Raw genomic sequence first — 15096 nt, 5'->3', positions numbered from 1 at the left:
CACATGCTTATTTGGTGAAAAGCAGCTCACAGCATGAGTGATCAGCAGAATGCTTCCAAATATGGACATTGTAGCATCAGCACTCAGAAATAAGGAACTCGGAGTGCAGGTAGTGTCAAGTTCTTCCAGCCACTCTAACTCTGTACTTGTACTGGGAACTCCAGTGCTAGATTCCTGTGGAGCATCTGGCCAATCTGTGCAGCTATATTGCCTTCTGTGGTAACCACCAGCAGAGCAGGTAGGGGGAGGCACTCCCTCCTTATTACCCATAGATAGCATTATTTCTACTAGTGTAGCCTGGGTGTTTTGTTCACGAGCAGAATTATTCCAACACTGCCAAAAAAAAAAAGCATTCAGCTTATGTGATGGCAGTCTTGGTCATTCACAAATGCGTTTGTGGACAGTTCATATGCTGTAGCCCTATTTCTATATAGGGAATATCTTACAGAATTCCTGAACTTAAAATGCTGTGTGAGAAATGCAGCAGTTAAACTGGTGGAAAATTAGTTTGTTTTCCACTTGAAGGTCTTATATACTCTGCTTCTTGTTTGTTAAATGTCAACAGTAGAGCGTGAAAAGATGGAAGAATTCCCTGCAATCTTAAACGAGAGTCCTCTGAGAAAATGATGTCAGTTCTGGTGAGAATGGAACTAGCAGAACTAGTAGTAAGAATGGAACATAAAAATAATTGGCATAAGAGATGTTTCAAAAGATTGTTTTGACAAATGTCAGTGCAGTGGTGGAAAGTGCTTTGTTATGCACTTCCAGGCTGCTATGCCTACTAAAATCAGGGCAACTTTAGTTGATATCTTTCCTTTTATTTCTGTGAGATGAGCCATGCTGATCTGTTAATGGGCACATTCCTTCCTACTTACAGTGCGACTCATCAGTCGTTTTACAGCACTGATGTCCCAGATCTTACTGAAGTCACAGAGGAGTCTTGTGCTGCTCACTGATACCTGTAATGGCTGCAAGTGGATGAACTTGCATTAACTCACATTTGTCTAACATACACAGAATGTTACGTGGCAACATTTTAAACACCCTCCTTGCAGCTTGCTGAGTACTTGTTTTATCTTTGAACTTGTAAACTGGATTTGCTGGACTGAATTTTTTTTTTTAGCAGATTCCTCTATTGATGAATTCAAAGTGTTGAATTTCTTTTCTTTTTCTTTCTTAGTTCAAAGCAAATCTTGAAAAAAACAAGCAAGGCCTAGAGTCTGACAACAAGGAGTTGGCCTGTGAAGTGAAGGTGTTGCAGCAGGTCAAGGCAGAGTCTGAGCATAAGAGGAAGAAGCTTGATGCTCAGGTGCAAGAACTAACTGCTAAGGTCACAGAAGGCGAACGACTGAGGGTGGAGCTGGCGGAGAAAGCTAACAAGCTGCAGGTAAGGCTTTGTGGAAGCCCAAAGCTGCTGAAAAATAGGCAAGAAAGTGAAAACCTTCAATGTCTACAGAAATAACGAGGCGAAACATCTTTCGAAGATGCAGTGAGGTCTCCAGGAGTTGGGCTTATGGTAGATGAGGGAAGTGACCTCGGTCACGTTGCTGGAATGGACTTGACCCTTACAGAGGACGTGCCTCTGAAAGAAATAGCCCCAGAAGCTCAGGCTTAATGTCATGACTGTCCAGCTGTGTAATAATTAATAGTGCCTTCGAAGTGCATAGCTTCCCATCCCAAAGACCAAATGCTGGAGGAGGCTCTGTCAGCAGCTGGCCATCAGGGTTTCAGTCGGATAGAGGATTGAGCAGACTGGACTGTTCTCATTTGGAGGCGTGAGCAAAATGTACTGTTGGCCACTGATTTCCTTTTGTCCTTCAAAGTTAGGATGCTGATAGATAAGGACTGCAAGTCCCATTCTCCGGGAAATAGAGAAAATGAGCAAAAAAGGAGCCAGGGCTGGCTTTTGAACAACAGCAATGAGTACTGAGGTAAATCAACCCAATGCCCTTCGGAATGGGGATGGCCCAGTTCTTTTCAGAGGAAGATTTCATGCATCCTCTTACAGTATCCCCTAAGTAACGTAGTCTAAAATAACTGGAGTTGGCACCTGATTGTAGCCTTTGCAGAGGTGCTTTAAAGCCAGATGCCACCCTAATAATCCTTGAATTCATGGTCTCATAGTAGATATGGTCCTATAATTAAGAATAACATTTGACTATGAATGCAGAATATTGGCGTGCAGATACTAGAATGATGTTCCACTACATGGCATACCTACCATGTTATGCCACTGAACTTCAATATTAGCATCCAACTTCAAGTTTCTAGTCGATTTTCAATATATTTAGGTTGTGATGTCTATATACTTGAGCTTGGTTCTGGAGCTCCAGCTCCCAGTGGGGTGTAGGATTTGCTGCGAGTCAGCTGCATGCTGTTACCTTTAGGCTGCTTGCTTTGCAGAATGAGTTGGATAATGTCTCAAGTCTCCTGGAGGAAGCAGAGAAGAAAGGCATCAAGTTTGCCAAGGATGCAGCTAGTTTGGAATCTCAACTTCAGGATACACAGGTGTGTGTGCAATGACACTTGAGATCTGCACTCAAGCTTTGTTCCTTACCAAGCTGCTAACTGCATAGCAGAAAATACATTTTCGTTCATGGCTTTGCAAGTCCACTGAGTAGAATCTGTGCTTCCTGATTAAGTCTAGTGAGATATAGCTGAGCAGTCATTTATACATCATGTGTGAGGCCAGTTTTTCATTATCTAAGATACAGTACTTGACAGACAGTAACCTTACAGTTTCTCTTCTATTTTCTATTCTGCAGGAGATAAGTACTTAGGAGAAGCTCTTCCAAGTAGAATGTTAATGTAAATGAGATTCTTGGAGTATATGGAAGGTACCTGAAGGCAAGGGCCGATAACGTTTCGTACAGCTTAAGCTCTTAAAACTGCCAGTATTTGTTTCTATATTAAATCATGTAGCTTGTATGTAATTATCACTCGAATACACTTATTCAGCTATAAAAATGCTAATGGTGACTATCTGAATAATGTTAATCACAGAGATGTGTGAGGAAGGGGGCTGAGGGAAGGTTGTTACACCTTCCATTAGTTTCCATTATGGCAGGTTTCCATTGCTGCGTTACAGCTGCCTTCTCAACTGACTTTTACATTTCTGCAATACAGCAAAGCTTTGAAGTGTGCTGCCATTGCAGGATTTACTGCTGGTTTTTTCTTCCTAGGTCATTTTAAATAGGTACTCTATGCTTGTCCTAAAGAAGAAAAATAAATTCATTCTAAAGATAACTTCTCTGCTCATCCCTTCTAAACAAAGGAAAAATATTATCTGTGAACTTCTAGAACACCGTGGATATATCCCCTAATCAGAAATATGATTTGTAGAGGTTTGCCCCAAATGAATGGTGAATACCTTCTTGGAAAGCCAAATTTGAGTTGTTTTCATAAGCGTATCACTGTACAAAAATCTTGCAAGAAAAATAATTAGGCCTGAAACTCTATATAGAGTAATGGAAGGTGGTAGTCCAGCTGAGCTTTGAATATGCCTGTTTGTGTGACAGGAGCTACTTCAGGAAGAAACCCGCCAGAAACTCAACCTGAGCAGTAGAATTAGGCAGCTGGAAGAGGAGAAGAACAACCTGCAAGAGCAGCAGGAAGAGGAGGAGGAGGCCAGGAAGAACCTGGAGAAACAGATGCTGGCCTTGCAGGCACAGGTAGGCTGCTGTAAATGGCAGGACTTCTGTAAGGTCTGTGGGTTCTTGGCAAAATGTCATCTTAAGTTGCTGCTGTGTCTCGTATCTGTGAGGCTGTGGGTGCTCTGTCCCTAGAGGTGTTCAGGCTGGGTGAGCATTCAGCAGCCTTGGATGGATGGAAGGTGCCCTGCTCGTGGCAGAGAATTAGAACTAGACAGTCTTCAAGGTCCCTTGCAACTGGGGACACCCTGTGATCTAACTTGCAGAAATAGTGGATTGGATTTCTGAATAGAACTTCCTTTGTGCTTCCTCCACTGCAATACTGATTGGTACAACCAACTGTAATGGGCAGGACATTGCTCTGTTTACTCTGCTGCTAGCTCACAATTTCTGTGTTTCTTTAACCAGTGATGGCATCCATTTGTGGTTTTGTAGTTTGGGCTTGATGCCTTTGATTTCTTCTCATGATGAACCAAGCGATATTATTTTCTTTTGATACATTTCAGTTAGCTGAGGCTAAGAAAAAGGTAGATGATGACTTGGGAACGATTGAAGGCTTGGAAGAAAATAAGAAGAAATTACTGAAGGATATGGAATCCTTAAGCCAGCGCCTGGAAGAGAAGGCAATGGCTTATGACAAACTGGAAAAGACAAAGAATCGCCTGCAGCAAGAGCTGGATGACTTGATGGTGGATCTAGATCATCAGCGTCAGATTGTTTCCAACCTGGAGAAGAAGCAGAAGAAATTTGATCAGGTAATCTAGTTTCCTGTCAACTTACTACTATGTGTGATTTTTAAATGGCATCTTGCTTAAGTAGTTGCTGCATAAGTTAATACTGTAAATAGAAGAATCCAGCCAGAGTACTGTGGTTATTGATGAATCTGATGTGACCATCATGACCCTTGTTGTGAGTGGGCACTTATGATTTCAGTGAGCTACGTATTACCTTCAGGTTTTGTTAGATCCAGAAATAAGCTCCTTAGAGAGCTAAGGAAATGATATTGGAACAAAAACTTGACTTAAAAACCTTGAGTTAATCTTGAGGGATTACAATAAGAAAGGACAGGAAGATCAAACTGTAAAACATTAGTATTGATTATAGCTTTCTTTCCTCATCTCATCCCTGAAGTGCTTCAGCTGTTTCCTTACCAGCACTTGACTGAGTCCTGGAAGACTTGAGAGACCTTCTGGAGGCTGATTAAACGATGAACCACCTGAGTGACTAAAACACGTAGGGCTGTAAGGAGCTGATGATAGAACAAGGAGATTAATTTGTCTGTTTGTGTTTTTTTTGTTGTTCAGATGCTGGCAGAAGAGAAGAACATTTCTGCTAGATACGCAGAGGAAAGAGATCGTGCTGAAGCAGAGGCAAGGGAGAAGGAAACAAAAGCTCTGTCTCTGGCTCGGGCTTTGGAAGAAGCCCTGGAAGCTAAGGAAGAATTTGAGAGACAGAACAAACAATTGCGTGCAGATATGGAAGACTTAATGAGTTCTAAAGATGACGTGGGCAAGAATGTGAGTACTTTTCCACATTTTTATTTTATTACGCTACATGGGGAATAGCACAGTAAAACTCCCTCACTGGAGAAGTATGTTTGACATAAAAGAAAGAATTATGTCACACCAACCACTCAAGGTATGGATGCTGCAAATCTGGGGGCCAGGGAGTAATACGTCAGGCTTAACTCGCATCTTCCAAAGAGACCTAGTGCATGGAGGGCAGAAGTTGCTGGCTAAATGGCTCGTGGCACCTACTCTAGATGTGAGAGCTTGTCTCAATGTTCTCCTTCTCACGTTGACTCCACAGCTCCTCTTTCTAATAATCTACATAGTCTTTTAGTTGTAGTGCAGAGTTAGAAAAGCTTCTCTGCCTGTTCTGATTCAGGCTTGAATATCATCACAAAGCATAGCGTACTGTGTCCACGTAACACCTTATTTCACTGTTCCTAAGCACTTTTGTTTAGGTACCTGATGGAGAGGGTAATAATAGAGGGTAATAAGAGGGTGATAACTGTTTGTGGTTTAGGTCCATGAGCTGGAGAAATCCAAGCGAACTTTAGAGCAACAGGTTGAAGAGATGAGAACTCAACTTGAGGAACTAGAAGATGAGCTACAGGCCACAGAAGATGCTAAGCTTCGTTTGGAGGTGAACATGCAAGCTATGAAAGCCCAGTTTGAGAGAGATCTGCAAGCCAGAGATGAGCAGAATGAAGAGAAAAAGAGGATGCTGGTCAAACAAGTATGTCTGGTTTATTGCACTTCATAGGGGGAAGGGTGTGAGGCTCTGTTGCCAAAATGTTGCGGCTTACATAGTAACTTATTACTACAAAATAAAACCATTTGCTTGAAGACCCCACCCTGTAGAAAATCTCTAGCACTGATCTTATTGAATAACTGAGAATCTCCAATATATGGATCTTGTAGAAACAAACAATAGCCTTGGAAGGCTTCTGAAGTTTCACAATGCAAAAATTGCCATCAACTTGCATAGGACGGGAGCCCTTGACGTTAACATAAGGAGCAAAGCTTGGTTTTTATATACAAAAAGAGAAATAACTTACGATCACTAAGTAGCTGAACAGATGAAATGGGAATGCTTCAAGCAGTGAGTTATTGCCTGTTTTCTTTCTTGTCAGTTCAGAGATCTCTGCTTCCAATTTGTGGATTTGTTTCTTGCCATCTGCAGCGTCTTCCCCTGTAGTTTGCATTCTGTAGGCTCTTCCAATCAAGTAATGTTAGCTCAGTTGTGCAGAGGCCTTTTGGATTCTCAGAGCATCAGTTAGGACTTCGTGTCTGTTCCGTTGCTGGGACAGATCTGCTCAATGCCTTCATCTCACAGGTGCGGGAGCTGGAGGCAGAGCTGGAGGATGAGCGCAAGCAGAGGGCTCTTGCTGTAGCAGCCAAGAAGAAAATGGAGATGGATCTGAAAGACCTGGAAGGTCAGATAGAAGCTGCAAACAAGGCTCGAGATGAAGCCATCAAACAGCTGCGGAAGCTTCAGGTAAGCCCAGCTAATGGCTGTGCTCCGTCCTCTGGTGACGGTCTGTCATTGCTCTTCATTGAACACATTTGCAGTTTGAAAGAGAGAGGAATGTCGTACTCAGCAGTGCTGGCATGTATAGGTTATCTGGCCTTATTATTATTTGAACTCAGCACCTCTTGCAGTCTCTTCTCCTCCTTCTGTTGGCAAGGAGTTAAGGCTGTCCCCACGTATTTCTATTCAGTAGTGGTCTTTTTCTTTATTTCAACACTTTCCTAAGGATTTACTGAATGTCGCTTTACAGGGTGCATTTTTTAAGTTTTATCTTTGAATTTACTGATTTGGGCTCAGCTGTTCCTGATTGCTGCTTCCTCAAGATGAACATCTTAAGGCATCTTCAGCCAAAAATGCCTCAGAGAAAAAGGAGGAGTAACTTCCAGTTGCTTTTACAAAGCTCCAAGTTGCTCATTCTTCTTCTTTGGCAAGAGAACCCAGTCCCTGTGCTGAGGATTTATTTCCCATTCCCAGAAAAATATTCAACATTTGGTAGGGTTGAGTTTTGCCAAAGACTTCGCAGTGCCGTGGCCCAAAGCTGCAGAAGTGTGAGATCATGGCAAGACCACGTAAGGCACCTGGCAAATTCAATTGCATTTATGCCCTGTCCTCTCTATGCCTTGGCAACCCAACTGAACAAAGACAGCTCTGGGCCGGAGTCCAGGCTATGGATGAGGAGGGAAGGTTCAAGCAAGGCGTGCTGGTACCTGACAGCATCATGCTCCTCCTCTCCAGAAGGACAGGTCAGGTGGAGATCTTGTTGCTGAGCTCTGTGTGCCTCCATGCAGGCACCCACAATTAAGTATGCTGGAGACTGGAGGTGTTCCAAAGATGCACGTGTTGTTTAAATGCAGTTTCTCTCCAGCTTTCATACTCTTAGCATCTTAAGTAAACTGGTGCAGCTTAACACACACCAAGGTCTTAGCAGTGTGTGTAAGTAAAGCTAGGCATGTGTTTCTGGATCATATGTACTAAGCAATGCTTTTGCTACTTCTGCACTGAGATAAGTTTTACCTTGTGTAACTGTAATACACTTTTTCAGTCACAGTGTATGGGTTTTTTCCCAAATGATTCCAAAAGCTTTCTCTCTTCCACAAGTTCCACGGCAAATGTAACTGAGCAGCTCTTTATTAGAGTCCTTTTCTCTACAAGAAATATACCAAATAAATTAAGTGAAGCCCTATAATAGGATATTTCTGATGAGGAATGCGTGATGGAGACAAGAAAATGAAGTTAAACTATAAAAATAATTGCAGATGCATTGAAGTGGAATGAAGTCACTCTGGGGGAGGGAGGCCTTTCCTCTTAAGGGTCAAAATGCTTCAGAGCTCCTCATAAATCTTGTGGCTGCCCTAATGCAACATGGCCGTGGGATTTCTCCAACTGCAGGCTCAAATGAAAGACTACCAGCGGGAGCTCGAAGAAGCCCGTGCATCCAGAGATGAGATCTTTGCACAGTCCAAAGAGAGTGAGAAGAAACTCAAAGGTCTCGAAGCAGAAATACTCCAGCTCCAGGAGGTGAGACTGAAGTTCACAAAATTTATTTTCCTTGGTAGAGTAAGGAGAAGATTGGGCAGTGGGAGTAAAAATCTGTCCTAGTGAGCTGAACAGGAATGGGAGCCAGGAGATCTTCCTCTTCCTACCCCATCGCCCTGTTTCCTTCAGCAGCTCTCTGCTGGGCTTGGGCTTCGGAGGACTCACTCCAGCAGAATGCTTCACTTCTCTGCCTGAGCTGCATGAAAGCTTAAACAGATTTGAGGCCTCACTGAACTCGCAAGGAGGTTCAGGAGTCTCCGAGAGGTGTGGTGTACAGTGCCAGTACTGAAAGTGGGGGTTAGAAGTGCGTGAAGACAGGAATCCCACCTCAGTGGACCACTGAAGTTTGCTGACTTCAAGTGCCTGGGCATTTCTGCCACATCATACAGTTACGAGATTCAGTGCTATTTATGCTATTGTGCTAAAGCCTCTTATTCTGTTTTTTTTCTTGCATTCATGCTATGTACTCTATGTGAGAAGCTAAGCTTGCTTAATGAGGTGCCCATTTTACATTGAGCATGTAACACATGCTCTAATCAGTCTTAACAGTGTTGGTTTTTCTTACTGTTCAGAGCTTGATGTTACTGCTCTTCACGTATTTTTTTCTTACCCTTCTACAAGGAGCACACCTGTGCTGCAGTGCAGATAATACCGAAATGGTTTCAGAAGGGATGAGTGAGGGATTGTCCTAAGCACTGTCAGTGTTTACCATTCAGGGACAAGGAAAAGTAAATCCATTGCATTCACGTGGCAGTTAAAGGGGAGAAACCTGAAGATGATGTGGCTGTTCTTACCCGGCAACTTCAGCTTCTGCGTTCCTGTTAGAAGATTTCAGGGATGTTGCACTTTGCAGCGTCTCCCAGAAGTTGCTCCAGGGACGACTGGTTTGCAGGGCTGCTGAGATTCATGTCGCATCTTTTCTGAAACGTTTGCAGGAGTTTGCTGCGTCTGAGCGAGCCCGTCGTCACGCTGAGCAAGAAAGAGATGAGCTGGCTGACGAGATTGCCAACAGCGCTTCAGGAAAGTGAGTCAGCGCATGCATGCATGCACCTGAGGGACTTCAACCAGCTGCTGCACTTCTCAGTAGCCTGTTTGCAAATTGTGTTGACTCGTCTTCATGACTTAACAATACACAAAGCGAGTGGCTTAGTATCACACCTGAGTGTGTCTTGACCCCGGTGCTTCTTTCCTAGGTCAGCGCTGCTGGACGAGAAGCGCCGGCTGGAGGCTCGCATTGCGCAGCTGGAGGAGGAGCTGGAGGAAGAGCAGAGCAACATGGAGCTTCTCAACGAGCGCTTCCGGAAGACCACGCTGCAGGTGAATTGTTGGCAGCTGCTGTCAGCACAGCTCGCCCTTTGGTTGAGTGGAGTTTCTGAATAGCACCCACTGATCCGTTCTCCTCCTCTGAAAGGTTGACACGCTGAATTCTGAGCTGGCTGGGGAGCGGAGCGCGGCGCAGAAGAGTGAAAATGCCCGGCAGCAGCTGGAGAGGCAGAACAAGGAGCTGAAAGCCAAGCTGCAGGAGCTGGAGGGATCCGTCAAGTCAAAGTTCAAGGCAACAATTTCTACTCTAGAAGCCAAGATTGCTCAGCTAGAAGAACAACTTGAGCAGGAAGCAAAGTAAGGAAAAATCTGTGTGCTCTGTCGGTAGAGTATCTGAGATATCCATGCTACTGCTGGGCTGAGCTGTGAGGTAACAGCTACAGCACAAGTATTAGATTTTATTATTTAGAAACCTGTTTAAGAGACTGGCTTGAATCAGATGCATTGGATGGAAGTCTGAGTCAGCGCTCCTGAACTGAAACTGCTGATTTATTTCTTGAACTTAACAAGTGATTGTGTTGACTGGTAGTCCCAGGAACCACAGCTTCTTTAGCAGAGGCTTCTTAAGGCCAAGCATCTCCTTGGGACCCTGGTGTCTTTGGGTTAGGCTTTGAAGCTAAAGTTAGCTGAGATGTACTGGGGAGAAGGGCCACAGGGATGCTGAAGGGCTTGGAGCTTCTTCCCTGTGAGGAAGGGCTGAAAGCTGGGACTGCTGAGCCTGGAGGAGGATCAGGGATGTCATCCATGTATGCACGTCCCTCAGGGAGGTGCAGAGAGGGTGGAGCCAGGCACTTGTGAGTGGTGCACAGGGGCAGGAGAAGAGGGCAGTGGGCAGGAGCTGGAATACAGGAGGTTCCACCTGAACAGCAGGAAGCACTTTCTGACTGGGGGTGATTGAGCATTGGCACAGGTTGTTGAGAGACTGTGGGGTCTCTTCCTTGGAGGCACTGAAAAGCTGCTGGATGTGGAAAAGCAGCTGTGGACAGCCCTGTGGGAGCAGATGGCCTCCAGGGGTCCCTCCTCGCCTCAGCCATTCTTTGAAGTCAATCTTGTGCTCTGTAGAAGTCATCTTTCTCCAGCGAGTGCTTCTTTCCATCTCAGTCCTCCAACTTCTTTTTTTCTGGCTTGTCCTAGGAAGACTGAAAGTGGGCTGTCATATCACCACCTCTGTTCCTCTGGGGCTTCTGGCTCTGGGGGATGACCATGATGTTGCTTAGCAATCACCCTAGCACTGCTTTGTTGAATCTCGCAGTGTAGGAGCACATCCCTGTCCCTCCTTTCAGCCTTCAGACCGTACCTGTGCTGCTCCAGTGCTCGTACTTCATGCTTTTAAAGCTGCATCCCAGCTGACCTCCAGCATATTAAAACTGAAGTCAGTGCTGCTGGTGGTGGCAGGCAGGTTAGGAGAGCTCAAGCCTCAGCTGCGCAACAAGGCAAGAGCCCTCATGGGAGAACAGATCTGGTGCTCGCAGCCTCCATGTGGCTTCTGATTATTTCCAGGGAAAGAGCAGCTGCAAACAAACTGGTGCGTCGCACAGAGAAGAAATTGAAAGAAGTCTTCATGCAGGTGGAGGACGAGCGCCGACACGCAGACCAGTACAAGGAGCAGGTAGGCAGAGTGGCTTAGCTTGAGCTTGGAAAGGATGGATAAAACCCTACTTTGAGTAGAAAGGCGTTGTTAAGAAGCTTTTAATGAAGACGTGAGGGAATCCCGGTCTCGATAACTAAACTGATGGAGCAGTTCCTTGCCTGCTCCCTGTGTTCGCTCTGTTATGATGATGCATTATGCATCTCTGAGATCCAGGAGTTGGGGCTGTTTCCAGGAATCCAGACGGGGTTCAGCAGCGAGGCTGTGTCTCCAAGCAGGGATGGCTGGGTGCTGGATAACCTCTTTGCCTTCCCAAGTTGCAGGGCTGCAGCTGCCGAGTTTGATCCTGACAGCCTAACTTTGTATTGTAGATGGAAAAAGCAAATGCCAGGATGAAGCAGCTCAAGCGCCAGCTGGAGGAGGCTGAGGAGGAAGCCACACGTGCAAACGCTTCCCGACGTAAACTGCAGCGTGAGCTGGACGATGCCACGGAGGCCAACGAGGGCCTGAGCCGGGAGGTCAGCACTCTGAAAAACAGGTTAAGGTACGTGGTGTATGTGGTGTACGTGGTGGAGGAGCTGGCAGGGCTTTATCTGGGTGCCCGCTGACTGTGTCTGTAGTGCTGCATCCTTGGGGGCCGCTCAGCTGTGGAAACGTGGGAGCAGAGCTGTTGCTGTTGGGGATGGGCTCAAGTGGAGTCTGCTGGGAGCTGCTGCCTGAGCCTGCTGTGATGGCGCTGAGGCAGCTGCTGGCTGTGAGGATGTTCCTGCAGGCTCTTGAGCCTGAACATAAATCTGTGTTGGCTGGGGTTGGTGGAGGAGTCCAGCAGGAGGTGACATGGCGTAAGCGAGACAGCTCAGTTGTGCTCTTCTAGTGGCAAGCACCGACTGCATTTTTCCCTGGCCCACCCCATGGGAGCTTCTCACACTGTGATCTCAAAGCCCCGCTCTCAGGGTTTGTATTGAGTACGGAGGGGGGGGCTGCAGGAGGAAAAACTGTCCGGGCCGGGAGTGGCAGGAGGGGTGCAGTGCAGTGCTTCCCAAGCGAGCAGTTCTTAAAGAACCCGCCCTGCTCACTACTGGGTCTGAACTGAGCAGAGTGCCGGAACGCGTTGGTGCATCCCATGATGACCCCGTGGTGGGAGAGGTGCTCCCAGCACTCCTGCTGTGGAGCCGGGGTGGTGATGTTCCGCTGCAGCTCAGCTGGGAGCTGCCGGGGCAGTGTGATGGGGATGCAGCGTTATTCCCTCTCCCTCCTTGCAGGAGGGGCGGCCCCATCACCTTCTCCTCCAGCCGATCCGGGAGGCGCCAGCTGCACATCGAGGGGGCCTCCCTGGAGCTCTCGGACGACGATGCAGAGAGCAAAGGCAGCGACGTGAACGAAGCGCAGCCGGCCCCTGCCGAGTAGAGCCCCGCACTCCATTTGCATGCAGAGACCTTGACACGACAGCCGGCAGAGCCAGGAGGACTTTCCTGCCCACCAGGCTGCCTTGTGGCCCTCAACCTGCCTTACAAAATGCCGGCATGCTACAAGGTTACTTACCGTAGGTCAACTATGTCTTAAGGCTCTCCAGCCTCACCATACTGTACCCTGCTTCAGATATAGGTACAACTGCTTTTTTTTACATATAGTAAACAAAATGGGATCGTCTCTGTTCAGTGCATCTATTTTCCAGATACTCATTGTAAAGCCATTTTATAAAGCATCATGTGAAGGATGAAACTTTCTGTATTGGTTTAAAAAAAAAAAAAAAAAGAGTTCATTCCCAGAGGGGAGGTGGTGGGGACAGCCCCGTTGTCACGACTCAGCATGCTTTGTACAGACAGCATCCTTCCATTTCTTCTGTGCTCGGGCAGCCCCTGGCTGCGCTGAGCCCTTTGGATCATTGAAGACCAAACTGCACCCGCGTCGTTCCGTTCTCCTAATTGTTGTGATCGGCACACAATCAGTGAGTGAACTGTGAAAAGCCTCGGGAAGCGTTAGAGGGAAACGTAGGGATGAGTGAGTGAGTAGTGTCCATTTTTAACCATTTTGAAGTGTTCTCAGCACCCGCTCCCTCCGTCAGTGTCATGCAGTACAGGCCAACCGCAAGCAGCGTCACCGTTCCTCTCTGTACAGTTCTTTGCAGCTGTAGCATCCTGCTCTCCCCACGCCCGGCAGGTCTGTATATATCTGTTAAGGCTACTGCAACGTGAACACCAGTGGCAAACGAGCGTCAGCACAGGCACAGTAATTTATTAACGTCAGGCTGAGGGGCTTCAGGGCGCGGGGGAGGGATGCTGCCTGCCTAGAGTTAACACGCCAGTGGATGTGAATCCTCCTTTGTTTTCGTTGTTGTTGTTGTTGTTTCTTATTTTGAACAGTATTACAGCACGTAGTTAGCGTTCTTTTTGTTTAAATAGCTGAAAAACTGACATTACAGAAAGTGCCTTAGACACTACAGTACTAAGACAATGTTACATATATAATTTGCCTATATAACAATGATTTAATGTATTAATTTTTGACTGTGCTTCATATCATGTACCTCTCTAGTCCAAGTGGTATTCTTGATATTAGTGACAATGAATCAGTGTTAACTAGGAACCTTCCTCTGCCACATGCTCAAAAACAACACGGATTTCCTTTTTTTGGTTCAAAGCTTTAACATCTGTCGCCGAGGTTTTGTTGTGTGTGTTTGGATATTTTTAATCAAACTGGCTGTTGACCACCAGGCATCTGACTGCAAATATCTTGTTTTCTTGTATACCCATATTTCTAGACAATGATTTTTGTAAGACAATAAATTTATTCATTATAGCTGTGGCCGCCTGCTCTGTTTACTTACAGGAAGAGCTTTCTCTCGAGGCTGGCATAGACCTTAATAAATGAGAATATGGCTGGAAGCTGACTGCTCCCTTCGTAGTGTTCTGGTTTTTTGTTGTGCTCTTCTCTCCCTCAGCAGGGGCTGCGCTGCTGGCTCACAGCCTTACAGCTCCGGCTCACAAAGGGATCTCAGAACCCCCACGTGCGTTTTCTGTTCCCCTGCGTGCTCCCCCTCCTCTGAGCTCCAGTTCTGTACTGACCAGGGTCTGCCCTCCGTTGTGAGCTGGTTCTGGGGCAGGGAGAGCTGCACCTGCTGCTCCTGGCCCGGTGGAGGCAACAGGGAGAGAGGGCTGCGGCCTGAGCTCTGCTTCTGCTGCGGGGCTGAGGCAGGGCTGCTGCTGTGGCACAGTGGGGAGCAGCTGAGGGTGCTGATGGCGTTTAAATAAAAGGTGATGGGAATTGGGAGCTCAGTGCTGCAGGGCTGCTTGCGGGGCAGCTGAGTGGCGGAGGTGGGAGCTGCACTGAAGGGCCTGAACCAAGCCTGGGCCTTGAGCACCTCCCTGGGCAGGGGCTGCCCTCAGGACTGTGCCTGCTGCTGCTCCTGCGGCAAAGGAAGAGCCTCACAACCCCACGGTTTGCTCAGTGCTGCAGAAATGGTGCCATGCCCTGTGTCGTGGCCTGTGCTCTCATCTCCCTGCAGTACTGCAGCCACTTGGGCTCTGTGCAAGAACAGTTTGCTGCTGTGAGGGGATTTTCTAAGGAGTAGGGGGGCACCTGACTGTGATGGAAGTGCTCCTGTCCACGTGTCCCTGTCCCCCTGCCCAGCACTTCTCCCCTAGGAGGGAGCTGCCGCAGTTGGGTGCGTGCCTCTGCCCTGGCCCCAGCTGGCAGTGAGGCATTTCCATGGGGTGCCACGCTGCAGGGCAGCAGCAGGAAGGGCAGTGCTGTGATCCTGGGTCACAAGTGGGCTGGGGACGGCTGCTGGTGCAGCTGACAGGAATGTGGGGGCCAGGAGCACGTGGGGGGCTGAGCAGCAGCACAGGGCTCTGCTGCTGGGGGGCAGTGCTGCAGCGGGCACAGCTCCAGGTGGGGTGCATGGAGCCAGCACAGCATTGCCCCTTGTTTCCCCATGGCTGGAGGCTTCCACCAGCTCCCCAA

At 47.2% G+C, this 15096-nt stretch overlaps 1 protein-coding gene across 3 annotated transcripts in view; it reads left to right on the top strand.

Annotated features, from left to right (window-relative positions):
• The window catches only part of MYH10 (myosin heavy chain 10), a 93309-nt gene extending 79286 nt beyond the window's left edge, over positions 1-14023 (top strand). For 2 of the 3 annotated variants that reach the window (XM_021415273.1, XM_021415275.1), the window contains 14 exons: positions 1181-1387; positions 2404-2508; positions 3519-3671; positions 4157-4405; positions 4955-5167; positions 5679-5891; positions 6492-6653; positions 8076-8204; positions 9158-9246; positions 9416-9539; positions 9634-9842; positions 11046-11154; positions 11505-11677; positions 12396-14023. In XM_021415273.1, coding sequence (XP_021270948.1) covers positions 1181-1387; positions 2404-2508; positions 3519-3671; positions 4157-4405; positions 4955-5167; positions 5679-5891; positions 6492-6653; positions 8076-8204; positions 9158-9246; positions 9416-9539; positions 9634-9842; positions 11046-11154; positions 11505-11677; positions 12396-12540 — 2280 coding nt within the window. In that variant the 3' untranslated portion in view covers positions 12541-14023. The remainder of the gene's footprint in view (positions 1-1180; positions 1388-2403; positions 2509-3518; positions 3672-4156; positions 4406-4954; positions 5168-5678; positions 5892-6491; positions 6654-8075; positions 8205-9157; positions 9247-9415; positions 9540-9633; positions 9843-11045; positions 11155-11504; positions 11678-12395) is intronic. The other variant, XM_021415274.1, reaches the window with a different exon arrangement.

Source organism: Numida meleagris, chromosome 17, assembly GCF_002078875.1.
Source record: "Numida meleagris isolate 19003 breed g44 Domestic line chromosome 17, NumMel1.0, whole genome shotgun sequence".
In the NCBI taxonomy this organism is placed as follows: domain Eukaryota; kingdom Metazoa; phylum Chordata; class Aves; order Galliformes; family Numididae; genus Numida; species Numida meleagris.
The sequence above is the reverse complement of the archived record's forward strand: the minus strand, read 5'-3'. Positions and strand labels throughout refer to the sequence as shown.